Consider the following 20,624-nt stretch of genomic DNA (forward strand, 5'->3'; position numbering starts at 1 on the left):
CAGGCTGTGACAAACTTAAGCCTGATTCAAAATAGCTCAAATGTCATTAGTGGTGAGAGGAGGTTAAATAATGACAGAATTGGCTGATTAAATAAAACAGTTTTTGAAGAGCCAATGGAGACATGATCCAAGATGGCGCCTCGTACGGTCGCCCTGGTGATTTGGTGCGCTATGTGTGTTTTGTTTTTGTGTGTGTGTCGTGTGTCTTACACCCGTGAAGCTCTTAACCATCAGAACAACGACTCCTGCTGATCTACTGCCAGTTTTTTTAGCGCCTGCAGTAGATTTTGTTCACTCTTTGGCCAAAAGAGTGAGACGCCGAAGACGAGGAAAGTGGGCGGGGCCTTGGTGCGCCTGTGAAGACGCGGCGCTCGCACGCCCTTACCTGGGATTTTCCTCTAACGTTCACACACTCAGCAACAAGACGGACGAACTGGCGCTGCTGATGAGGAGAAACAAGGACTTTTCTTCCTCTTGCGTCTTGTGCTTCACGGAGACATGGCTCAACAAGCGTATCCCGGACTGCCCGCTTCAACTGGAGGGATTCCAGCTCCTCCGCGCGGACAGACAACGGGGACTCTCCGGGGTAAAGACGAAAGGTGGAGGTGTCTGTTTCTACATCAACAACGCCTGGTGTACGGATGTGACTGTGATCTCCCAACACTGCTCTCCCACCGTGGAATATCTGTTCATTAACTGTCGGCCTTTCTATTCTCCACGTGAGTTCACTTCATTCATTCTGGACACTTTTTACATCCCTCCGTGCGCGGACACGCACGAGGCCCAGCGCTCGCGGAGCAGATTCTGAATGTGGAGCGAAACGTCTCGGACTCTTTACTGATCATCCTGGGGGATTTTAATAAGGGAAATCTGAGCCAGGAACTGCCCAAGTACAAACAGTTTATTAAATGCCCGACGAGAGAGCAGAAGATGCTGGATCATTGTTACACAATGGTCAGTGGAGCCTACAGAGTCTACAGAGCCTACAGAGCCTACAGAGCCTACAGAGCCTAGCCCTGCGCTGCTCTAGGATTCTATGATCACGTCATGGTTCCCCTCATCAAACAACAGCTGACGTCTTCACTCCTGCAATATTTGTCCAGTTGACAGATTTAACTTCGTTGTTTGCTCAGGATCAGACCTGGACGACTGAGGGTCTACACAGGCAACTAACGATTATTATAGTCGTCAGCTCATCATGGATTGTGTTGTTTATTTCTCTCACAAAAAACAAATAAAAAAAATGTTTGAATAATAATGTCCTGCTCATAAACTCTATATAAATGGATCTGTTCAAAGTCTGATCTCTCTGCTCCAAACCTCATGTTTTTAGTGACACTTTCAACAATATATGAAAAGTCCAGAGTGTCCCTTTATGTGCACAATGCTCAGTAGCCTACAGGTGGCAGCATTGTGTTGCTTTTATTGCTAGATTTCCTGTTCTGACGTAAACAAAAGCTGATGTTTGGCTTTTAGTTCACTTTATATATGACTTAAAGGTACAGTTTGTAACTTTTCTGATGAAAGGTCTGCCACCTGCTCGTGGTATTATAGTTCTGCCTAGAATGTTTCCCAGTGCAGCATTAACCCCATCTATCTAGCCTGCTGCCCTCCCAGTCAGATCCTCCCTTCTCCATCTGCAGTGTCTTCTCTCTCGCAGAAGAACGTAGAAAAGACCGTTCTCTGAGGCTCGGTAGGATCTGGAACCAGGGACTCGATGTGTTTGATTTCATGGCGCCCGAGTGCATTCGCCAGTATGCAGAGGGCACTGTTTCATATTGGGTCAAATGCAGAGGACACTGTTCACTTTGGGTCAAATGCAGAGGACACTGTTTTATATTGGGTCAAATGCAGAGGACACTGTTCACTTTGGGTCAAATGCAGAGGTTTAGGGTGATGGCAGGTCACTTAAAGATGTAGAACCGGGTGTAGAACAAAAACGGGAGAGTGAAGAGGTGACCAAAAAGATAAAACAATATTTATTTTACAAAAAAGTTCCTACAAACGTGAACAAATGAAAATGTTAATGCAAAAATAAAGTGTAAAAAACTGAAGATTAACTCAGGAGGAGACAAAATGTGTCTGTGAAATAATAGTGTAGTAAAAATGTGTGTTGTGTTTTGTGAGGTCAAAGGTCACAGTGTTCACAGGTAAAGGCCTGTAGCTGCAGAGGGTGTGGCTGTCACAGAGTCATTATCATGTGTTTTCACACTGTCCTGTTCTGAAATAACAAATCATATCTTCATTAAATAATATCTGAACATTTGAGCTTAAATCTAAGAGTATAAGATCTTCACATTCTAAAGTGTGAAAACCATCAGTACTAGAGCTGCTGTTTCTTTCACATGTTCTGTCTTAAAAGGATTATTCAAAAGACAAATACACAAATGTTGTACCTGATCAGTTAGAGACAAAGTCCATGAGTCCAATATATGTGTCCATGTCCAACACAGACTCTGCCACGTGACTAGAGCCATTTTACATGTGCCCCTCTCAATGGGACATTCATTATTGTTTCACTTTATTAATACAGGCGCCATTTTGAGGACTTTTAACCACTGAAAAGACACAGTATATAGTTTTGAATAGTTGTTTGCCCCTGTGCTCATGTCCATCTCTGTGAAGCCCTTGTCCTTTAGAATGTTCTGAAACCTGCTGTTCTGTTGTGTTCAGTCTGAAGTCGTGTTAGAACTGAGTTAAATGTCAGAATGGCGTCACGAACAGGATCCTCCTCCATTCATCCTGTTGGTGACGCCATTGTGTGAAGGATCTGCTGTTACTGAACAACTATTAACTCTAACACAGGACATATTTAGATCAGTCCTCACCCTAAACAACGGATTAACATGTTTGCTAAGTCGCTCCCCCTTCAGAGCACCATCACAACACAATCAGCTGCATCCCACGAATGAAACTACTGCACATCACATCAGGTTTGTCACGTCATAATGCAGATTTGTATCATGTTTTTGTATATTTATGGAGAAATGTATTGTGGGTGGAGCCTCGTACATGAGCGATGTAGGCTTGTGGGTGCAGCCTCGTACATGGGTGATGTAGGCTTGTGGGCAGAGCAAGAGAAGGAGGGGGAAAAAAAAACAGCTAAAGGGGCATTGTGCGAATAAATGCGCAAACTAAAGTAATGTCTAAATTAAGTCCAAAACCTAAAAAAACAACAACATTTTAACAGTATGGTTCCTTGAGAAAATTTTTGTAGGGGATTGTACGGGTGATTATGACAATGCTGCAAGGGGTTTTACAGAGTTCTTCTCCATCACTAATCAATCAAAGAGGGAAGTGTCTTGCACTGGAGCCAATATTTAAAAGTCTTACCTTAGAGGCTGAATAATAATACCTGAAATTTCTTAAGGCCATCCCTCCTGATAGTTTAGGCCACTGTAGGTACTGCCTAGATTGTCCAGAAACTTTCTTATCCCAAAGAAATTCAGCCACAAGTGAATCTGCCTGAGAGAAAAAAGGGCAGGAAAAGGGGAATGCTCTGGAATAAGAACAGGAAGTGAGGCAAGACTCATTTTGATAGAGTTAATACGTGCTATTAAGGACAAGTAAAGACCAGCGCTCTAGTCTTCACAAATTCTTAACAACAGAGGACAGAAGTTTGCTTTGAACAAGTCTTCTGGTTTATGCGTGACCTGAATTCCAAGATATAAAAAAAAATATCGTGCTCCATTTTAAAAGGGAACCCTTGTCAAGCTTTAAAGGGAGAGTTTAATAAGACGACCTCAATTTTGTTTAAATCAAGACAATTAAGTTTTGTCCAGATAACTGTAATATGGAGTGATGTAGTCAAGAACAAAAGAGAAATAACTCGACTCAGACAAAGCAAAGGGCGGAAACTTTGCTTCATATATTGTGTGTTTGTAAAGATAAAGAGAAGATGAAGGAGGAGAATAGAGAGGAGGAGCAGGAAGAGCTGAAGGAGAAAAGTCTGAGTGAATGTGGTGTTGAAGGTGTGGAGGTGGGTCAGTTGGTCAGAGGAGACTGTGTAGAAGGACAGAGAGCCAGCAGGACAGTCCACAAACACTGAGACTGTCCCAGAAGAGGAGGACCAGGACTGAGGGACGTAATTGTGTTTGTGATTATGACAAACAGAGAAACCAGCTCCAAAACAGTCCAAACTCCAGGACTGATCATTGCCTCCAAACAAACTGTCCTCACTAAATCCTTTCCTTCTGATTTCTCTGTAAGACACTGATATATAAATCCTACCTGCCCACTAGCAGCAGCCTTGGAAGAACCTCCTCTGAAGCAGAGTATTTCTTAAGCTCAAACCGCTCCAGATCTTCTTCTGATGACAGTAAGATGAAGTCCAGAGTTGACCACTGAGCAGGAGACAGTCCATCTTCAGACAGATGTCCTAAACTCAGGTACAGTTGGATCTGCTTCACCAGAGAATGGTCATTAATTTCATTCAGACAGTGGATGGTTGATGCTCCTCTCTACAGACATATCCTCCTTTTTTGAATGGTCTTGGAGCTGTTTCCGGTCTGTGTCAGCAGACCTTGTAGAAGGCTCTGATTGGTTGACAATGAAAGACCCAGGGGGAAGCGGAGGAGCAGGTACACCAAAGATACAGAACTCGGGGAAGATTTACAGTGTTTATTTACAGAGGTGAAATTTGAACTAACAAGAAGCTGACGGGGAACCAGGAACAGGGCGTGAGTCATAGTCCCGGGGGCCGGGCGTGGGAGACGGAGACAGGGGCAGAACGGACAATACCGGCAGAATGGAGCAGGGTCTGAGACGAGGAAGCAGAGCGGATCCAGGGAGCAGAAACAGGGTGAGCGGAGCATAGTCAGAGAAGGGGCGGACAGTACCGGCAGGGTGGAGCTGGATCAGAGGCAGGAGAGCAGAGCGGGTCCGAGGATCGGGAGCAGGATCACTGAGGTACGTGGACAATCTGGTGCAGAGTGTCATCTCCTGGCTCCTCTTATTCCTCCCAGGTCCCCAGGTGCGGCTGATTGGGAATTCGCTCCAGGTGTGCATGGGAGGAGACAGCTCTCCGCCCCAGCTCCATGCTCAGACACGTGACCAAGACGGGAAGGGGTAACAACAGGTGACAGGACAGGCAGGATCATGACACATTCATGATTTGAAGGAACAAAAATATACAAATAAAAACAGAAAAAAAACACTTATTCAATTGTTTCTGTTGAAAGAAATTCAGCTAAAATCTTTATCAAAATCACCACATTTGAAGCTTTATTAGATCTGAAAATCTGAAACAAAGACTTGTATTTTCTTTACATACATTTTTAAACAGGTACTTCTATGTGACTGGTCAAATAAAGTCAAAATCAACATTTCCAAAGTAATTTTTGTACAGATTTGTTGTATTTTAGACAGAGGAGGGTGAGTCTGTCGGACACAGAGACACTGAGGAGTCAGTCCAGAGCTCAAATCCAGGGAGCAGAGTCTGAGAGAATGTGGTGTTGAAGGTGTGGAGGTGGGTCAGTTGGTCAGAGGAGACTGTGTAGAAGGACAGAGAGCCAGCAGGACAGTCCACAAACACTGCAACTGTCCCAGAAGAGGAGGAGCAGGGCTGAGAGAGGGAGGTACGTTTGTTATTATGACGAACAGAGAAACCATTTTCCAAACACTCCAGACTCCAGGACTGATCATTGCCTCCAAACAAACTGTCATCACTGAATCCTTTCCTTCTGATTCCTCTGTAAGACACTGATATATAAACCCTTCCACTCCACTGGACCTCCCAGTAACAGCGACCAGTCAGACCAGTGGAACAAAGAATCTGATGCCAGTTGTCAAATCTGTCCTGATGATCTGGATACGGCTGCTCCTCTGTCACACGTGTCACCTTCTTGTTGTTGTCAGACACTTTGAGGTTTCTGTGAGCTGTGTTTGGATCCAGAGTGAGATCACAGAAATCTGATGGAGAGAAGACACAACACAGCAGCAGTTAGTCCCATATGGAGACACAGATTTAATTATAGTTTAATATGGGTCAATCTATTCATGAAAGATGGATTTAAAGTCAATTATTTATGATGAATGTATTTTATCTATCGGACGGCCCGAGAAATTCTGGCAAACCATCAGACGCCTCAGGATGGGGACGCAGTGCTTCACCAACACTGTTTACAGTGCGGGTGGAGAACTACTGACCTCGACTGGGGATGTTCTTGGGCTGTGGAAGGAATACTTTGAGGATCTCCTCAATCCCCCTGTCATGTCTTCCGAGGAGGAAGCAGAGACTGGGGACCCGGAGGCGGACTCGTCCATCACCCTGGCTGAATCACCGAGGTGGTTAGCAAGCTCCTCGGTGGCAAGGCTCCAGGGGTGGACGAGATCCGTCCCGAGTACCTCAAGTCTCTGGATGTTGGGGAGCTGTCTTGGCTGACACGTCTCTGCAACATCGCGTGGTGGTCGGGGACAGTACCTGTGGAATGGCAGACCGGGGTGGTGGTCCCTCTGTATAAGAAGGGGGACCGGAGGGTGTGTTCCAATTACAGGGGAATCACACTCCTCAGCCTTCCCGGTAAGGTCTACTCCAGGGTACTGGAGAGGAGAATCCGCCCGATAGTCGAACCTCGGATTCAGGAGGAGCAGTGTGGTTTTCGTCCTGGTCGTGGAACACTGGACCAGCTTTATACTCTCCATCGGGTCCTCGAGGGTTCATGGGAGTTTGCCCAACCAGTATACATGTGTTTTGTGGATCTGGAGAAGGCATTCGACCGTGTCCCTCGTGGTGTCCTTCGGGGGGTGCTCTGGGAGTATGGGGTCCGGAGCCCTTTGCTAAGGGCTGTCCGGTCCCTGTATGACCGAAGCAGGAGCGGTGTTCGCATTGCCGGCAGTAAGTCAGACCAGTTCCCGGTGCATGTTTGTCTCCGCCAGGGCTGCCCTTTGTCACCGGTTCTGTTCATTATATTTATGGACAGAATTTCTAGGCACAGCCAGGGGCCGGAGGGGGTCTGGTTCGGGAACCACAGGATTTCATCTCTGTTGTTTGCAGATGATGTTGTCCTGATGACCTCATCGAGCCAGGACCTGCAGCAGGCACTGGGGCGGTTTGCAGCCGAGTGTGAAGTGGCTGGGATGAGAATCAGCTCCTCCAAATCCGAGGCCATGGTTCTCGACCGGAAAAAGGTGGTTTGTCCTCTCCGGGTGGTGAGTCTCTGCCCCAAGTGGAGGAGTTCAAGTATCTCGGGGTCTTGTTCACAAGTGAGGGAAGGATGGAGCATGAGATTGACAGGCGGATCGGTGCAGCGTCTGCAGTGATGTGGTCGCTGTATCGGTCCGTTGTGGTGAAGAAGGAGCTGAGCCGGAAGGCGAAGCTCTCGATTTACCATCAATCTACGTTCCTGCCCTCACCTATGGTCATGAGCTCTGGGTAATGACCGAAAAAACAAGGTCGTGGAAACAAGCGGCCGAAATGGGTTTCCTCTGCAGAGTGGCTGGGCGCACCCTTAGGGATAGGGTGAGGAGCTCGGTCACACGGGAGGAGCTCGGAGTAGAGCCGCTGCTCCTACACGTCGAGAGGAACCAGTTGAGGTGGTTCAGGCATCTGCTCAGGATGCCTCCTGGACGCCTCCCTAGGGAGATGTTCTGGGCATGTCCCACCGGGAGGAGGCCCCGGGGAAGACCCAGGACACGCTGGAGGGACTATGTCTCTCGGCTGGCCTGGGAACGCCTTGGGATCCCACCGAAGGAGCTGGAGGACGTGTCTGGGGTGAGGGAAGTTTGGGAGTCCCTGCTTAGACTGCTGCCCCCGCGACCCGGCCCCGGATAAGCGGAAGAAAATGGATGGATGGATGAATGTATTTTTATTATGATGACTTTATTTGTGAATCATGTCAGTCTTATATTTGGCTCATGTTTCTTTTGCATCAGCTCTATATTTCCTTTAGTTTCAGCCTCACATCTATTTCAGATTCTTTTCAGTGTAAAACTTGAGTTTGTTGCTGCAGTGACAAAGTGCAGCTCCAGTCTCTGACGTCACTCCACACATTCCTACACTCCTCTGTGCTCCATGACACAGACTTTCTCCTTTAAAATGTCTCTATATGAAGGAGAGGAGAACAGGGGATTGGTTTAAATCCACTGTCTCCAGAAGAAGAATGAAGATCACTGTTGTGTTTGAGCTGAAACATGAGTGCAGTTACACAGCTCCAGACTGGACTCTTCAGGATCTGCTTTAAGAAGAACTCTGGATTCAGTCATGGACACAGCTGTGGACCTCACAGTCTGAGGCCACACCCACAGAGGAGAGAGCGCCATGGGGGAGGGGCCAGTGAGTCTCAGTCTGACTGACAGAGATGAGACATGCTCCAGGTGTTTCTCTACCTCCCATGATGCTTTGTTTGAAACTCTCTAAACTCATAAAACAACAGTATTTTAAATAATAATAACCATGTGCAGTATTAAAGTGTTGTTTGTGTGAGAGAAATAAAATCATGAAACTAAATGTTAAATGGTTTTCAGACAGCCAGTCAGACTTACATCTCCAGATCGGATTCATCCATCGTTCTCCATCAGGACTCAGTCTGAAACACACCACATCAGAGAGAGTCAGAGTTTTACTTCATGTGAGACTAAAGACGACATATTGTGCTTGTGTCGACTGTATAGTTATAATCTTTTACACCAGTGGATCATTATGTTATATTTTTGGCAAGATAAACCCAAAGAAAATCAATGAAAACTGTACCAGTGAGGTTTTAGGAGATGATTCACCCTGTCACTTCATGATACGTTGTCTTAAACAAGATCACAACAAAGTAGCGCTACCTATTGATAGATACTGTTCATGTTAGTGAGCAGTTTTTTTCTCTTTTTTAATTTTTGCATTAATGCCAACTACTACACATAACCAAGATTAAGAAAATAAATTGGAAAAAAAAAAAAAAAAAAAAAACAGAACTGTGGGCATGCACATCACAGCGGAGGTGAAAACGGGGGTAGATCAGAAAAATGACATCTTGAATACAGGAAAATAAAATTTACTCAAACATGAATCACTCCAAATACAAATGTGAGTGGATGAATGGAAACCACAACAACATAGTTAGAAGCTTTAAAGGGTTGATTTTCACAGAATATAATGTCTTCTTTTACCCTTTCAAGCTTGTGTGCCAGGTGTGTGTCGTGGGTGTGTGTTGGATGTGTGTCATGTGTGTGCCAGGTGTGTGTCGTGTGTGTTGGGTGTGTGTGCCAGGTGTGTGTTGGGTGAGTGCTGGGTGGACACCTGCACACACTTGTGTGCCAAGACATTTGTTGTTTTATGCACAGAGGATATGCAGCTCAAATAAATCTGAAAGAAGGAAAGAAATGGCAGGTAGATCATCACTTTCTTCGCCAAAGGCTGCGGCATGGAACTGTTTCCATGCAACCAGCAAAGTAATGGGGCAAAAAAGGACATTTTAATGTACTTAGAGTCTTGGTATTTTGGACTTTTGTGGCTAAGGCCCTAAATCAAGCATTTTTTTAATGTCCAAAAAGTTGTTGAATAATGTTGCTGTGTTTGTGTGTTTTGAATAAAAGAATGTGGATTTTCCATTTTTAATTTATTCATACTTTCATTTGTATTTCTGGTTTTATAGCTTTTATAACAATCATATGACACAACTACAGCGTACACAGAAATAATGCAAAACACTTCATAAAAGGGTAAAAGGGTCTGTTTTAAAAGCAAAAATTAAGTAAAAAAAAAACAAACAAAGAAAAATGTATTGAAATTGCCTTTAGGACTTAAAGGTTAAGGGTTTGTTGTGTAGTCTGACAGCGGTTCTCAAGCTTTGGTACATGGGCCTCCTCTGGTCTTTGTGAAATCTGTTTTAAATGGTTACACTATCTTTTATGATTTGCAATGTTTGCAGTATTTAACAAAACTTTTTTTTAATGTTTTTATTCAGATTAATCGCAGTCTTGAGTAAGTCCCAATTTGCTGTATGAATTCTTTTTTTTTTCTTTTTTTTTTAGTTTTTTTTTTTTACGTTGAATAGTTGTGAGAGTGGTCCAAACCTGAGAGTGTCCAGTGCGCAGTGGGGGTCCTCCTGTAGAGCAGACAGGAGCTTTACTGCTGCGTCTCCTGGATGGTTGTAGCTGAGGTCCAGTTCTCTCAGATGGGAGGGGTTGGACCTCAGAGCTGAGGCCAGAGAAGCACAGCCTTCCTCTGAGACCAGACAACCTGACAGTCTGAGAACAGATATTATTGTAATCAGTCAATTCATGAGTAACATTCAACCCATTTAAACAAATAAAAACTCCCCCTGTCTTAATGTTACTTTTATTAAATGTTATTTCCAATGCAAATACCAACAGGTTATGTAATAATAGTGAGTAATATTAACCCCTCTGACCTGAGCTGTTCCAGTTTACAGTGAGGGTTTTTCAAACCAACAGACAACATCTTCAGCCCTGAGTCCTTCAAGTCATTGAGACTGAGATCCAGGATTCTCAGACTAGAGGACTGGGAGCTGAGGACTGAGGACAGAGCTTCACAGCTTCTCTCTGACAGGTTACAGCTGCTCAATCTGAAGAGAGAAAACACTGTTTATGTAGAAATGTAATCAAACCATCCTCTGTTAAACACAGGTTAATTACAGAGCTTTGTTGGAGGCCTTGACCACTGGCAGCAGCCTCAGGAGAGCCTCCTCTGAAGCAAAGTATTTCTTCAGCTCAAACTGCTCTAGATCTTCTTCTGATGACAGTAAGATGAAGGCCAGAGCTGACCACTGAGCAGGAGACAGTCCACCTTGAGACAGACGTCCTGACCTCAGGTACCGTTGGATCTGCCTCACCAGAGAAGGCTCATTCAGTTCATTCAGACAGTGGAGCAGGTTGATGCTCCTCTCTACAGACACATCCTCACTCAGCTTCTTCTTGATGTACTCAGCTGTTTTCTGGTTGGTCCAGGAACTACTTCCGGTCTGTGTCAGTAGACCGTGTAGAAGGCTCTGATTGGTCGACAATGAAAGTCCCAGAATGAAGCGTAGGAGCAGGTCCAGGTGTCCATTTGGACTCTGTAAGGCCTGGTCCACAGCTGCGTGGTGAAGATGCTTTAGTTTTCTTTTCACATTGAACATTATAGACTTCTGTGTAGTCTCTGAGAAGAGGTTGATCCCAGTATTGATGAAGGTCTGATGGACATGAAGAGCAGCAAGAAACTCCTGCACACTCAGATGGATGAAGCAGTAGACCTTGTCTTGGTACAGGCCTGGCTCCTCTCTAAAGACCTGTGTGAACACTCCAGAGTACACTGAGGCCGCTGCAGCGTCCAGTCCACACTCACTCAGGTCACTCTCGTAGAAGATCAGGTTTCCTTTCTGCAGCTGCTCAAAGGCCAGTTTTCCCAGAGACTCCACCATCTTCCTGGTCTCTGGACTCCAGTGAGGGTCTGTCTCAGATCCTTCTTTATACTTGATGTTCTGGACCTTGGCCTGAACCACCAGGAAGTGGATGTACATCTGAGTCAGGGTCTTGGGCAGCTCTCCTCTCTCTCTGCTTTTCAACACATGCTCCAGGACTGTGGCAGCGATCCAGCAGAAGATTGGCATGTAGCACATGATGTGGAGGCTTCTGGACGTTTTGACGTGGGAAATGATTGTGTCGGCATTGTCTTTGAACCGCTTCCTGAAGTACTGCTCCTTCTGTGGGTCGGTGAACCCTCTGACCTCTGTCACCATGGAAACATACTCAGCAGGGATCTGATTGGCTGCTGCAGGTCGTGTGGTTATCCAGAGGCGAGCGGAGGGAAGCAGGCTCCCCCTGATGAGGTTTACCAGCAGCACATGCAGTGAGGCGGACTCTGTGGGGTCGGTCAGGGCCTTGGTTTTGGTGAAGTCCAGAGGAAGTCTGCACTCGTCCAGACCATCAAAGATGAAGAGCACCTGGAGGTCTTCAAAGCTGCAGAGTTCTGTTTGTGTTTGACTAAAGAAGTGATGAACAAGTGTCACCAAGCTGAAGCTTCTCTCCTTCAGCACATTGAGTGCTCTGAAAGTGAACGGGAACAGCAGCTGTATGTCCTGGTTGGTTTTGCCTTCAGCCCAGTCCAGACTGAACTTCTGAGTGAGCATTGTTTTCCCGATGCCAGCCACTCCCTTTGTCAGCACTGTTCTGATTGGTCCATGTGTGTGAGCTGGGCCTTTAAACATGTCTTCACATGTGATGGGTGTCTCTGCTGGGTCTGGTTTCCTGGAGGCTGTTTCCATGTGTCTGACCTCATGTTCCTGGTTGACCTCTGAAGACCCTCCCTCTGTGATGTAGAGCTCTGTGTAGATCTGATTCAGAAGGGTGGGGTTTCCTGCTTTAGTGATGCCCTCAAACACACACTCAAACTTCTGCTGCAGGTTAGACTTCAGTTTACGCTGACAAACTCTGGAATAACTCCCTGAATGAAGACAACAGATACAGGCCTGAGTCTCAGAGAATATAAAACGACTGTGAGCACCTTGTTAAATGTGTTAAATGGTCCTACTGCTCCTCAGACGCTCAGCCAGCTCCTTCTGCTTCATCCTCCTCAGGAAGTTCAGTGTGATCTTCAGAACTGCCTCTCTGCTGCTCCTCTGCTCTTCATCCTCATCCTTCATAGGCTCTAAGCATTCTGGGTAATCTTGTACTCAGAACCTTGTGGAGCTTCTTCAGCTCCTTCTGGACAAAAGTGAAGATGTCCTCCTCCAGAAGCTGAACAGACACATTATAAACAACACAAATGCAGTCAGTGTCAGATCTGTGTGGAACAAGTTCTCATTCATCTGAACATTTACAAACTTTAGTGACAGACCTTAAATATGGAGTCCAGCTGTGTCTGATGGTGCTGACCACTGGAGACCTCTGGACCCTGCTGCTCCACTCTGTGAGAGAGACTCATCAAACACTTATGTCCATTTCAACTGTTTTATTCAAAGGAAACTCACTGTTCTCTGGCAAAATTATGTGGTTCTCCTTTAGAGCGGTCACTCCTGAGGGACTCACAGATGGGACCAGGTTCAGATGGAGGATGTTTCTGGTGGATCCTGAGACACAGAAGAAAAGACACTTCAGTCACAGTGACTCTTCTTAACACTTGTGTTCACCTCACTCCAGAATCATCACATATAATGTATTTTGGTTCTGTCTTCACAGACAGTTCAATTTTCACACAAACACAAACAACCATAGACACTGTCGTTATAAATTTGTCATTAAGATTGTCCATAATGTTCACTATAGTGTTACCAGGAGTACACTGTAGGGGTCGCTGCAGTAACATTCTGTTCTCTACATGCAATCTGTACCGCACATGTTCTGGTCCACTGATAATAAATATCTTGTGTACATTACAAATGGACTGGTTATTGTGAACACATCTACATGTCAGAAGAGGGAAACATCACAAAGACTGAACAGTTTATGAAGACAACTGGAGACAGGAAAACTAAAGAAAAAAACACCTGTGCCCATGTGTGGCTCTCTCTGTATCTGCTGTTGTCAGGCTTGTCAATTTGGGTTTTAAAATGTTTGTATTAACCCACTCTGTATGATACTGGTATTTGTATTTCACCATTGTGTCCTGGTTTAGTTCCGGCCTCCTGCAGGAGTGCTTCTGTAGTTCAGATTTAGTCTGGGTTTAGTCTGAGTTTAGTTCCGGCATCTTGCTGGAGTCATTCTGTAGTCTTGTTTTAGCCCTGATTTAGCTCTGGTTTAGTCCTGATTTAGCTCTGGTTTAGTCCTGGTTTAGTCCTGGTTTAGTCCTGGTTTAGTCCTGGTCTAGTTCCTTCCTGAAGATGTGACTCAGGCCTCTGCTCTGACAGTGTTTAAATCCAGGCTCAAACGGTTCTGTTTATCTGTGCATTTGACTGAGAGGTTTTATTCAGCTCTACACTTTTATTATGATTATTTATGTTTTGTTTGTTTTGTGAGTTTAATGTTTTTCTTATTCTGTAAAGCTCTTTGAATGACTTTGTGTATGAATTGTGTTATAATAAACTTGTCTATTTGTCTGGGCCATGACAGTTTTATCTGAATTATTAAAGTTTGTTGTTTTCTTCCTTTTACTGAAAGAAGTTTGTCGACTGTTGTCTCTTTTCAGAGTCCATTTTAATTCCAGTTTCAAATCAAAAGTGTCTCTGTTGGAGAAACACAGTGGTTAAAGTCATGTGACTTGAGCAGGTCCAGCGGGTGATGGGCCTGGACTAGGATCTCATAGAAGGACTTTTGTAGGACAAAGACATAAGTGTGTTGCATTTCCTGCTGCTGAGACGAGCATGAAGTTCCTCCTCACAGTCACAGAGGTCATCTGCAGCTCTTACACTTATGTTGAGTTTAATAAAAAAACAAGTCATCCATATCATTCTAAAAAGGCTGTGAACATAAAGTCCTGACATTATGAGGTGAGTCTGACTTACTCTGGACCATGTTCTCTTTTGAAGCCCACATATCGTTCCATAGAGTCATCACTCTTGAGTGAGACGGCGCTGGCCCCAGGAGCAGGTCTGTGGACACAGATGGAGCAGTGGCTTTAGTCTGAGCTCTGACATGGAGAACAGTGGTGGAGTGTTAGTGATCCTCTCTTACTTGTGAGCTTTAGGGGGGAGAGGGGGTTTAGAGGGAGGGGCTCCGTCCTCTCTGGTCTCTCTCTGATCCATGCTCAGTCCAGTCTGAGTGACAGTGAGAGGGCAGAGGTGCTGCTGAGGGACACAGGGGACCTCACATTAGATCACAGTCCTCAGCACTGGAGTCTGGAGTCTCATTTAGGGACTTCATTCCTGTGTTTTATTTGGACTGCCTGATGTTTCTTCTTCTATTTTGTTTATCTGCGGTTCTAGACCATTTCATTATCTTCTATGTTTTTGGATTTTCCGTTTCACACATTTTTTGTACAGCCAATCTCCAATAACAGAGTTTCGTCTTGACGAACTCCAGATCAAGTGGCACAACCCTTAGGTAAGACACTTCAAATAGAAGCACAGAGACACAGTGTCCTGTAAAACAGACAGTAAAGAATCAAAGACACAGAGGCACATTTGGACTCAGCGACAGGTTGGTGGTTCTATTCCCATGTGTGTTAATGTGGACTCAGCAGAACAGAGAAATAAACCTGACATTACTCAGAGCTTTAAAGCTCAACTCCTTCCATCACTGCTGCTGTCTGGACCTGTCCTGGACCTGGACTTTGGACTCTGTCTGTGGACTTGGATCTGGCCCAGATCCTGAGTCTGGTCCTAAATGTTTCCCTCTTTACTTTTCTACAAACATCTTATTTTCTCTTAAAGGTGCACTGTGTAACTTTGCTGTGGAGGGTCAGACACTGCTCGTTTACATGGAGACGTTATTGTTTTGCTCGAAATTTTCCACAGGATGGCATTAAGCTCTATAATGTAACAAGCAGGTGACGCCATTTGGTGGTGATCGCGCTCATAGTGAAAATGCAAGTTTTGCAATTTTGAGTCACAAAAACATCTGAAATTGAATTGCAAAATAAATATGTTTAATACCATATTGTGGAACATTCTGGGTGACACAGTAATATCTCCATAGAGACAGTGAGGTCCAGAAAAGTTCCATAATGCCTCTTTAATGGAGCGTCCAGGGCCTGAGGGTGTGTGTGCTTCAGCCTGTGATCCCTGTAAAACTGCTCGTCTGATTCTGTTGAGCACAAAACTAAAGATTTTGGACTAAATCCATAAATCATAATGTTTTACTCTCAGATGGGACAGAGACACATTTCTCTGTTGATCACATGGTATTTTCACGAGTCACATCAACATGTAAATCCACAAATGTTGAACCTGATTGTTTCTGTTTGTGACTCGAGCCAAGAACTCACATTATTACAGCAAATATCTGTGTTTGAATCAGACACATTTGACTCTTCTGTGTTAAATATGATTGTTCTATAGAATGTTGTGATGAAACACAGCCATAGCAACACAATAATAAAACATGAATGATCAACCTTCATCAGCCTCTGGAGGATCACAGTCCAACATCTTTACTGTTTATCAGAGATCTCAGGAGAGACTTTATATCAAACCTTTGACCTGTGATTAGGAACATAAAACAAACCAATAACAGCCTCATATCCCAGACACTCAAGACTTTCTGACACTTCTCTGTATAAACTACATTAGAAAAACCAAAAGATGATTTGGTGATGGAATAAATGTAAGTAAAATGTCTGAGCTCTGTCCAATCAGAGCAGGCGATGCAGTGATGTTATGTGTGTTTGTTTATAAAGGAGCAGATACAGAGGAGAGACAGACGTGGATCAGGACCATTGGGACTTGTGCTGTACTCACTACTCATATGATTTTAAAGGTAACTAAGTACAATTACATGGCTGCAATTATACTCCATTACAAGAACAAGTACAGGTTTAAAATCTACTCAAAAAGTACAATTACTTCAAAAATCTATACTCACACACAGACATAGAGCAGAAAACTGGGCTAATTCAGTTGTTTTCTCAGATTGAAATGAATCAAGTCCAAGTTCAAATCTAAGCAAAAAGTTCAGTTTATTCTAAATGTAAAACAGGTGAATCTGAAAATGTGACTCAATAACCCATTAGAAGTGAAGAGTCTGATACCATAAAACTAGGATTACATAAAGAATGTGTTCAAAAAGACACAAAGTGACTGTGACACAACACAAGTAAATATAAGTCATTATTACCTCAGACAAACAGTCCAACACCTCCTGAGTCACTGTGAGCCTCCTCTGCTCCTCTGCTCCTTTGCTCCTCTGCTCCTCCTCTGTTTGATATAAAGTCTAAAGTCTAAAGTATAAAGTAAAGTATATTTTATTATTGGCTCCATTTAGTTCAGACAAATGTTTCCTTTGGACACCAGAGTCATGATTTATGAGAAGTGAAGGAATGATCCATAGTAAAGCACTTTGACAACACTCAAATGTCAAATATAAATGTTGTTGTTGTTCCTTTTTAAATTCAGTCAGTTCCTAGAGTGTTCACTCTCCAGCGCCGCCCTGCTGGTGGTGGGAGGGGCTGCGTCCTCTCTGTTCTCTCTCTGATCCAGGCTCAGTCCAGAGTCCTACAGAATGACATCATACTGTTTAGCCCCGCCCACTGCTCACACGGTTCATCTCATGTCGTTTTGTCAAGTGCCTCCATAAAAAAACTTTCAAATCAAAATGTAAAGGAGGAGATGCCAAAAGAGCTAAACATTTATGAAATACAACTGTACAATGAAATGTTCCCATTGACAAGGTCTGTGCAGCCGGGATCAGACCAGGACAGGTTTGTGACAGTTAGAAGAAAGCGTAGGACAGGCCAGGGACACAGGGTTGAGAATAGGACTGTAGCAGACCAGGGACACAGGGTTGAGAGTAGAGAGCTCCCCGTCCAGAACAGGTTTGCTCCCCTGAGCTGGACCCGGGACACTTTAGTCATAGGGAGCTCCATAGTCAGGGACGTGGAACTGCCTGCAGAGGATCCTGGAGCCAGACTGGGTGACATCGAGGGGAATCTTAGGCTTTTAAAGAAAAGTAAGAATAGGTACCGCCGGATCGTTATACACGCGGGGGGTAACGATACTCGGCGCGGTCAGTCAGAGGTGGTTAAGTTACAGATAGCTGCAGTCTGTGAATTGGCTAAGTCGATGTCGGAGTCCGTGTACTTCTCTGGCCCCCTCCCAACCTACACCAATTGTGAAATGTACAGCCGCTTTTCAGCAGTCAACCAGTGGTTGACCAATTGGTGCCCGTAGAAAGGTGTCGTCTTCATAGATAATTGGAGGGCATTTGAGGGGAAGCCTAGGCTTATACGTAGAGACGGCATCCATCCCACGCAGGCTGGCTCCGCCCTGTTAGCTCAGAATATGATTGCTAGTCTAGATTGACCAGGTAAGACTAGCACACAGAATAGCTCAGGGAAGCACAGTGATAGTGACGTTAGGGAGCAGTTTAGACCAGTGAAGCACAGCTTAGTCAGAGGGAACAGCTCCAAACAGACAGAGACTGTGTGTGCCCCACGTGCCCCACGTACAAAAAGCACAAATAAAACACCCCTAAACTCTGACAAGGAAGCTGTCAGATCTCATAACTTAATAAAAATAAATGTGCCGCAAATAAACAAAATGATAAGTGTGTAAAATGTGGACTGCTAAACATCAGGTCTCTTTCCTCCAAATCTCTTTTAATAAATGAACTAATTGGCGACCTTAATATTGATCTGTTAGCCCTAACTGAAACATGGCTTCGGGAAAATGATTATGTTAGACTAAACGAATCTACACCATCAAGTCACATGAACTTTCAGAGTGCCCGGAGCACAGGTCGAGGTGGTGGTGTGGCCGTCATCTCTCATTCTAGTCTAATTCTCAGCCCCAAACCCAACTATACTTACCTCTCCTTTGAAAGCCTCGCACTCTCCATTACGTGCCCCAATTGGAAAAACCAAAAAGCTGTTATATTTATAATAATTTATCGACCTCCTGGTCCATATGCCGACTTCCTGACAGAGTTTTCTGATTTCATCTCAAGTTTAGTCTTGAACTGGGAAAGGATTGTTATAGTTGGAGATTTCAACATTCATGTAGATAACGGCAGTGATTGCCTCAGTGATGCTTTTGGTGCACTCCTGGATGGGATCGGTTTCACCCAGAGTGTGAATAAGCCGACTCACTGTCACAATCACACTCTAGATCTCGTTCTAACCTATGGTATTGAGATTAATGATCTAATTGTCCTTCCTCAAAACCCTATACTCTCTGACCATTTCTTAATTACCTTTCAATTTATACTAAAAGACTATCCAGCCCCACAGAAAAAAACTATAATGAAAAGAACATTATCAAATAAATCGGTTACAGAGTTTAAAGAAATTATTGAGCCATTACTGAAAGATATGTCATGTGACAATGGCAATAATTTTAATCCAATTGTCACTGATCAATTGGTTGACAGAACAATGCTCACCTTAAAACCTGCTCTCGATGTTGTAGCTCCGCTAAAACAGAAAAGCATTAAACCAAGACCTCCGGCTCCATGGTACACGCTACAGCTCAGGACACTCAAACAACATGTAAGACGCACAGAGAAGCTTTGGCGCCGCTCGCGCTCTGAGCAGTCTCTGAAGGCATGGAAGCTCTGCCTGCTCACTTATAAGGCCGCTCTGCGGAAAGCCCGAACTAGATACTATTCAAATCTAATAGAAGTAAACAAAAATAACCCCAGATTTTTGTTCAGCACTGTAGCCAGGCTGACAAACTCCCACACTGCTAATGAGTCTCTTATCCCCTCCAACATTAGTTGTGATGACTTTCTTCACTTCTTCGATTACAAAATCACAACCATTAGAGACAAAATTAACAAAGCTACTCCAAAAATCAGCTCTGAGCAAATCCAGTCTGTAATGCCAATATCCCACATGGACCCTCTAATAATATTAGATAAATTTACTCCTGTTGATGAGGTGGAGATTACCTCAGTCATCATGTCGTCAAAACCATCAACCTGTTTGCTCGACCCTATTCCAATCAGACTCCTCAAAGAAGCCCTCCCCCTAATAATAGATTCCATCCATAACATAATAAATATGTCGTTAGAAAATGGCTACGTTCCTCAGTCCTTTAAGTATGCTGTGATTAAACCCCTTTTGAAAAAACCTAACCTAAATCCTGATGAATTAGTCAACTATAGACCTATCTCTAATCTTCCCTTCCTCTCAAAAATTCTAGAACGAGTTGTGGTGAAACAGCTCTGCCGCCACCTGCAGGACAATAATATATTTGAAAAATTTCAATCTGGATTCAGAGCTCACCACGTAGCGTATGACCAGGTTACTTAGTGAGGGAGTTAGGGTTATTAAAACCCGGGATAAAATAAGCTGCAGTAGGAGTAACTAGCTGGGGGAAGTATGGCAACCTGAGCACTATCCTCTACTTTGCCCTATTTTCTCATCAGCAATGCTATTCACATGTTGTCCCCTGTCCCACTCCCCCGTGGAGTGTATCTCTTTCAGATGCCCCGATGACAGCTGGACCTCCTCCTTGCCTGGCTCTCCTCCTCCTCGTCTGGTCTTCCTCCCTCTCGCCTGGCCGATTTCTTATGTTGTCTGATTTTTCCTGTTGTGTCTGATTTTTCCTGTTGTGTCTGATTCTTCCTGTTGTTTTGTTTTTTGTGTCTTGGCGGCACGGTGACTGAGTGCCATCACTCATGTCTTACAGCAAGAAGGTTGGTTCGATCCCCGGGTCACCAGGCCTTTCTGTGTGGAGTTTTTCATGTTTCTCCCCGTGTCTGGATGGGTTTCCTCCGGGTACTCCGGTTTCCCCCATCAACCAAAACATGAACGCCCTTCGAGACAACTGTTGTTGTGATTTTGGGCGTTACAAAAATAAATGAATTGAATTGAATTGAATAAGGAAATGCTTGGACTACTGCCGGCCTACATCTGTTCCTGACTGTCACAGAGAAGGGCTGATTCTTATTCTCTTTGCTCTCTAGATCATGTGTTGCTCTCTGTTCCATTTGCTCGCACTGAACTGGGCAAAGAGGCTTTTGTCCACTCTGCACCTTATGCATGGAACATGTTGCAGAAAGATTGGAACTTGACAGAGTTGATTTCCTTGGATGCTTTTAAATCTAAACTGAGAGGTCTCAAGACTGACTCCATAACATGCACTTGTTTTTCATAATCTGTTTGT

At 44.4% G+C, this 20,624-nt stretch overlaps 2 protein-coding genes across 2 annotated transcripts in view; one reads left to right on the forward strand and one right to left on the reverse strand.

Moving 5' to 3' along the window:
* LOC117386953 (NACHT, LRR and PYD domains-containing protein 4-like) overlaps positions 1–20,624 on the forward strand; it is a 45,652-nt gene that overhangs the window by 9,095 nt on the left and 15,933 nt on the right. The gene's annotated exons all lie outside the window — the stretch shown is intronic.
* LOC117386955 (NLR family CARD domain-containing protein 3-like) lies at positions 5,345–16,700 on the reverse strand. Its single transcript, XM_055229713.1, is given in 12 exon segments — positions 5,345–5,910; positions 8,482–8,525; positions 10,003–10,176; positions 10,341–10,514; positions 10,585–12,370; positions 12,458–12,596; positions 12,598–12,663; positions 12,764–12,833; positions 12,897–12,995; positions 14,367–14,453; positions 14,536–14,648; positions 16,636–16,700. Coding segments are annotated over 11 exon segments (3,261 nt in total). The 5' UTR covers positions 14,607–14,648; positions 16,636–16,700; the 3' UTR covers positions 5,345–5,359.

The sequence above is a fragment of the Periophthalmus magnuspinnatus genome, chromosome 19, assembly GCF_009829125.3.
Source record: "Periophthalmus magnuspinnatus isolate fPerMag1 chromosome 19, fPerMag1.2.pri, whole genome shotgun sequence".
NCBI classification, from domain to species: domain Eukaryota; kingdom Metazoa; phylum Chordata; class Actinopteri; order Gobiiformes; family Gobiidae; genus Periophthalmus; species Periophthalmus magnuspinnatus.